Raw genomic sequence first — 6,882 nt, 5'->3', positions numbered from 1 at the left:
CCCCCCCGCTAAACCCAAGTTCACTTTTTCACTGTTGATCACTTAAGCCTAATCTCCTGCTGAAGTGCTTTCAAGGTGACTGTAGATACATGTATTTAAGAGAGGTGAAGTGTGCAGCCAGTCCTCACAAAGGTTTATGACTTTAGCTCACCAACTCCCAAGTTTGCATCAAAATCACACCTGCCAAACTGCAGAATAAGGAGAAGTATCTCCTCCCTATCCAGTTTAAATGCCTCTTAGCTCTGTCAAGAACTCCAGCTGTACCTCACTCACAAGAAAGATCAAAAGCTTTTTTCTCTTCATTTTTTTTTTTTTGAACGCACATCCACAGTCTAATTAATGCTTTTACAACAAACTGCAGAGATCTGATACACCCAAAATAGCAAGCTATCAAAGAGACTTTGGGAATAACTGTCTAACTCAAAATCACTCCATGCGCATTCAGTTCTGTTCTTAAGGAGAGCACAGGCACGTGACAGAGTGTGACAGGACCCCAGAGCTGCTGGCTTCTTGGTCTGACAGCAACAGAAGTACAAATACCTTGGGCTTGTTCGGGTGTGCTCGCACAATGCTGGGAGAGACAGGAGACCCAAAGATATCGCTTGTCTTCCCACCAGGTGGATTCATGCGTGGACGAGGCTGAGCAGAACTAGAGTCCTCAAAAATGCCACTTTCTTTTCCTCCTGCAAGGCAGTTGTTAAGACTTTTTTTCTAGATTAGTTTTATCACACTATAGTAAAAAAAAAATCAAAACCAATATAATTCAAAGACTTCTACAACCCTGCTGCCTAGGGTTGTAGAAGGGACTTCCTTTTATTTGCCTAGTTGAAATCCTTTGTTACAATTCACCTGTGGATCTCAAATTGAGCCAACTGCTCATACAGCTTTACAATAGAAGCTGTTTCCTTTCATCATTTCTTAGAACCTCAGTTTGGGAAGAATTAAGACCTGGATGATGTGCTAAGAAGTCTGTGAACATGCAGATCACTGAAATATTCATATATTCAGAAGTCTGAAGAGATACATTGTATATATATACTCAGTATATAAAAATGCAACAGAAGAAGACAGAACCCAATGTTCCAGTTTAGGAACACAAAACCATACTATGCTGCAATCCAGGGCCCAGTCACACAGAAAGAGGGGGCAGCTTTTACCTGGAGGGTTTGTTCTTTTTGGAATGTTCTGAGGTTGTTCTGATGCTCCAAAGATATTGGATGCCATCCGATGTGGTCTGCTTGAAGAAGACACCTCCTCTGTACTCCCAAAGAGATTACTAGAATCTCCTCCTGGGGGCTTCAATACCCTATATCACAGAATGAGGAACAAGATACAAAAACTCTTTTAAAATTTATAGCATTCAACATATCTGGTGTCCCCTTCCCATTCTCTCCTTGTATGTAACTATTCTGATTTTAATTTACATTAAGTAATTCTGCTATATCCATGAAGTATCTACTTTTCAAGAGCTGTTTTAATATTCTTAAGTTCAACACAAATATTGCCAACGTCCTAGTTAGTCAACTTGATCATTAAGCTATCTATGATTACTTGGAATGATCCTAACACTGCCACCTACACAAATGGCTACGCTATCTGCGGTGTTCCAGAAACAACAGAGATTAAGAGAAGCCATGACTGGTTAGGGTTTTAAAAATAACCATTACAGAATCAGACTTTCTGCTAAACTGCACATACCAACTTTGAATCTGTCATACAATTCAAACCCTTTTAAATAAAGGCAGACATTTCATAACTACTAAAAATTTTACTAGTCTCAATCATCAGTTATCACAGTACCTGCTGTAGTTAAGAATGGAGAGAGAATACCAAAAAGCCAATTTTTTAGTGGTCGAGCTGCAAATCCATTAAAACTAAAGTTTTGCAACAGAGGATAGCAAATGATCTCCAGAAAAATTGGAGCTTAAAACAGAAATGATCTAACTTCTTGAAAACTTACCAAAAGTCATGCTTGTCCTTCAGTAGTAATTCCATAGTTAATGCCTATGTCTTGTTCAACAGACTACGAGTCCTGCCCCAAAAAGGAACCAGACCACTATTTGGGAGTAGAATCAATGGAATTAATTGGAAAATTAACAGAAAAAGCACAGGAAAGAGATGAATACCTAAATATGGCTGTAAAGAAGCTCAGCAAAGAAAAGGACCTGAGAGTGCTGGTTGACAGTGGCTGAACACGAGCTGGGTGTGCCCAGGTGGGCAAGAAGGCCAATGACATCCTGGCCTGTACCAGGACCAGTGTGGCCACCCAGACCAGGACAGAAACCTGTGCTGGACACTGGTGAGGCACCTCAAATTGTGGGGGCAGTTTTGGGCACCTCACAACAAGAAAGACTAAGGGGCTGGAGCATATCCAGCAAAGAGAATGGAGCAGGGCAAGGGTCTGGAGCACCAGAAGCAGCTGAAGGAGCTGGGGGGGGGCTAGGCTTGGAGAAAAGGAGGCTCAGGGGGAACCTTCTGGCTCTCCACAACTCCCTGACAGGACGGGGCTGCGGATAGGCCTCTGCTCCCAGGGAACAGGGACAAGACAAGAGGAAACAGCCTCAAATTGTGGCAGGGGAGGGCAGACTGGACATCAGAAGGAATTTCGTCACAGGAAAGGTTGTTAAACATTGGAATGGGCTGCCCAGGGCAGTGGTGGAGTCACCATCCCTGAAGGTATTCACAAAATGAATGTGGCACTTAATGCTCTGGTCTAGTTGACAAGCAGTCAAAGGTTGAACTCTGCCACCTCAGAGGGCTTTTCCAACCTTAATGATTCTGGGATTCTGTATCAAAAATAATCTTTACAGTTACATCTACCAATTTTCCACAGTCTCAGCAGCTGAACAAAGGTAGTAGCTCATTTATACTACTTCTAATCTGAACCCTTGATCTGGAACCTAAGGTAACCTTTACTTTTAAACCAAGAGAACAGTTACAAATTGCAAGACCTTGATCCCATGTACCTGAACACAATTCAAATGTCAGTGAATTATTACAACCTCTTCTCTCCCTAGCCCTGTGACAGCAGCATGCCATTCCAGGTGAGCTATGCCGAGCATAAAATGAGGTTCCTCTTGGTGCCAAGATCTACTCCAGTTTAAGATTTAATTTCACAAAAGTAGAGATATTTGGCTGCTCTGTCAGAAAATTAGCTTTGTGCACATTTCAGATCTCAAGATGCAGAAAGCAGTTTTACACTCTGGGAAGAAGGAGAAAAAAGTCCTCTTTTAGTCTGGGAATAGTTTATATAGATAGTACTAGACTCAGAGGGACTGTCTTTGCTGGCCAATTTCAGTATTTTAATCCTTACTATGACTATGGATTTAATAAATGCCTTTAGCTTGAGGAGTAACTAGAATTTCAGCAGACAGGACAACTTCTTGTGCACAGATCATACAAAGCTTATTTATTTACAATTTAGTGTCCAACAGACTACAGATCCAACTAGCCTCTGTGCTCTCCATATATCTTAGAAGATTTAAACCCACTATTAAAGCAGACGTTGTATAGGTAAATTATGAATTTCAATCATTCACAATGGTCCAGAAACCGAGGCAGTTTAAGTATTTGAAGTGGGGAGACTTAAGGAAAAGGGAACTCTACAAAAAAGTAGTTTGGGAAGGGGGTCTCTGTTAAAATGGAGTCCTCTCACTTAATTTAAATGATTTTTGACTTTACCTGTTCTTTTCAGCTATTTTTTTTAACTGCATCTAGTCTTTCTTGCGTTCCAACTACACTAAGTATACCAGCAAAAAGACTAAAAGGAAGTAAAAAGCTGTTTATACAGCTGGAGTCTCTTACACCCCAGATTCACTCCATTTACCATGCTGTTTGCTTAACACATGCATACAAGCATAGGAGGGAATAATAAAATAACTACACTCAGAATTTTTTTTTTGGTTTAAGAAAAATAGCCAGTCATAAGAATCAAATTACTTCTCATTCCTGCAATGGGTTTTAAGAGCTATTGCAGAAAAATTCTGGAGAAAACTCATTTTAAGATTAAAAGTCTTGATAATTCAGTAAAGAAACTTAGAAATAAATCCAACACTGATTAATCTTATACTGTCCTCCTATTTTCAGCTTAGTATCCACACTAAGAAAACCCTACTGTTCAACAAATTAGCCAGAGGGATCACTGGTGGTGTTTACAAGGTGGAAATCAGCAAAAGTACCTTTTCTGCCAGCATCACACAAAATAATCTTGACTACATACGCAAAGTGGATTTACCACCTCAATTTCAGGAACTTCTAAATGCTGGGAACCTTCCAAGCATTACATAAATGTTCAAATGGTGGTAATACCAGGTTAATAAAATTCAAACTAATACAAAGTCAGATAACTAAGTCATTCACAGGAATTACCAAAATAACCTTGAAGTACAGCAACGAAGTCTGTCAGCTGATGTCAGCAAAGAGGACAGGGCTTTGCACTCGCTCCCTCCAACCAAATATGTGGGAGACTACAAAGCTATTTTCTTTCTGTGTAGCCTCTAGAGCACTGCTGGCCTGCCTCCCTGTACTACCACGTACTCAGTTCTGGAGCAGAGCGAGACGTGCAGGTCCCCCAGACCAAGTAAGAAAATCAGGTTTCACCTGTAAATCCTAACAAAGGAAAACAGCATGCTAAACTCAGTAAGTCAAGATGAGCTGCTTCAACAGAGTACACAGAAATTTAACATATACTATATAGCAACTTTATATAGTCATTTTAGTTTACATCAGTATTATGTCAGTTTACACAGAGACATTTTTGTGTCTTGTAGCCAGGTATGTTTGATCTTTCTTCCTTTGGGAAGGTGTTTTATTCTTTCAAATCATGAAAAAACCACCCTTTGTCTTCTACAAAATCTAAATCTGCCTTTCTCTCCCTCCCCTCCAGCAGACCAGAAGTTTGTGAATGCCTCTAAAACAGCTAAATCAAGAGCCCTATTCTGCAAGTTTAAAAGCCCCTACTAATTGCTTTGTTCTCTTCTGGCAGATTTGAAGAATTTTAATTAGCTCTTCTGATCTTCCCCCCCCCCCACATTCTAACACACGTGAATTTGAGTGCGCTTTCCTCATTAAGCCTTTCAGACAACCAATGGAAGGGGTGACAAGGCTTATCCATTACTTCAAGACACCCTCTACATAATTTTTTTTTTAATCCTGCCTAAAAGTTAAACACTGAAATTTTGTCAGTTTTCAGACTGTTCTAATACAGTAGACAGAGCTGCATTATACATAAGAGACTCACTAAGGTGAGAGAAACTCGCAGGAAGCAGGTGTTGAGGTTTGGAACTGCAGGCTCTAAGGCAAGACCAGAGGTCCTGGGGTGCTCCTGCTGTGGGATCAATAGACTCATGGCTCATTAAACAGCTCACTCACATACAAACAGCAAGCTGTGTTATGCAGCCATGCTCTTGATCTGAAAGCTCCAAGATACTCTGCAGTGGCCCCGATGGGAGTAGAGGAATATAAGCATTCCATTTCCAAGATGGTTAAATTTACCATTGTCAGCTCTTTGCAGAAGCTGTGAAACTGCTCGTACACAGGATGAATTGAGAGTATGTTAATACAATGCATCTTTATAGCGCACAATAGCAGAATGATACAACTCTGTCCTGCTTTGCTTTTAGAAGCTCTTAGACATGCAATCCCATGTTTTATTTTGGAAAAGCAAAACTTCCTTAAAAATACAAAGTGTCATTGTTAAAGTTTAATAAAATAAAACTAGGCAGTTAATTCGATTCAGCAAACTAGTTGCTTGCCCTATCACTGTACATATTAATAGGGTCACTAGAAACACACTTCCCTGGACAATTAAGTGAAAGCTTTCACTTAAAATCTTCTTAGCATCATTTATTTCTAACTGTAATACCCCTGTATTATGAAGTTCTCAAAATGCAGACACTTGTTTATAATTTCCTCGGAAAGATTTTCACTTTAGGAAGACTTATTTTTTCCTGCTTCCACAGCTGGTGGTGGTTGCTGCAGGGATTTGGAATTAGGCTCAGTTTAAATTACAGCAACTTCTACATACCAAGAACTGCAAAAAGGTTTGCATTCTCACTAAACAAAGTTTTGTTTAGGGAATGAACAGAATAAGCTGTGTCTTTAAACCAGGTACTTTTGCTCTTGATGGCACAGGCCATGAGTCAATAGTCAGCGCCTCAGAGACCACGTTGCAAATCCACTGAAGGACGTGCCTGCGGTGCTGCCACGGGCTCCGGTACAGAGCTGTGAGTGGCTCTAGCCTGCTCTCAGGCACCACAAACACACTCCGACACGGCAACGGGGAGCAAGCTGTAAGACCACCTTTGCTCGCTGTTAACTAACACGTTACAACGGTCTGCCCAGGAACCCAATTTATGCGTTAAACGTGGTTTCAAAATTACTATGAGAACAGACACTTCTGAGAGACTACACCAAGGACAGAGCATCCTCAAAAGTCTTCTAAAACCAGGTCACAGCTTGGAGCGACTGGAATGCAAGCAAACTTAAAGCATTCTTAGACAATTTCGAAACCCTTCCTCCTTCCTGCACGGGACAGCCTCGCAGATGGATTAATCACTGCACTCACGCCATGCGGTATTCAGGGTGTCTGCCCTCCTCCAAACAAAGCAATATATTTCAACTTCGTAGGGCGAAAACATGCAGACATCTGCTTCTGCAGGCGTTTGTGCTGAATCCTCCCCCTCACAGCTTCACAGAGAGCAGCCGGGGCCCCTCGCTCCCCGTGAGTAGAAACACGGCGGGAGAAGGTGCTCCCCGGCGCTGGGCCCCTGTCCCCAAGGGGGTCCCTGCAGGAGTTCGGGGGTCGGGCCCCCGTGTGCCCCGAGCGTGGCCTCAGCCCGAGGCAGCACCAACGGGAGCGCAACGCGGCCCCCCCCCTACCGG

General features: G+C 41.9%; 1 protein-coding gene across 1 annotated transcript in view; it reads right to left on the bottom strand.

The window, feature by feature from the left end:
• The window catches only part of HN1L (hematological and neurological expressed 1 like), a 20,519-nt gene that overhangs the window by 13,329 nt on the left and 308 nt on the right, over positions 1-6,882 (bottom strand). Inside the window, exons 2-3 of the mRNA XM_008642389.2 lie at positions 1,158-1,306; positions 541-683 (exon numbers count right to left, since the gene is read on the bottom strand). Of these exons, the coding sequence (XP_008640611.1) occupies positions 541-683; positions 1,158-1,306 (292 nt within the window). The remainder of the gene's footprint in view (positions 1-540; positions 684-1,157; positions 1,307-6,882) is intronic.

This window comes from Corvus brachyrhynchos, unplaced genomic scaffold (genome assembly GCF_000691975.1).
Source record: "Corvus brachyrhynchos isolate BGI_N302 unplaced genomic scaffold, ASM69197v1 scaffold369, whole genome shotgun sequence".
Taxonomy (NCBI): Eukaryota; Metazoa; Chordata; class Aves; order Passeriformes; family Corvidae; genus Corvus; species Corvus brachyrhynchos.
The sequence above is the reverse complement of the archived record's forward strand: the minus strand, read 5'-3'. Positions and strand labels throughout refer to the sequence as shown.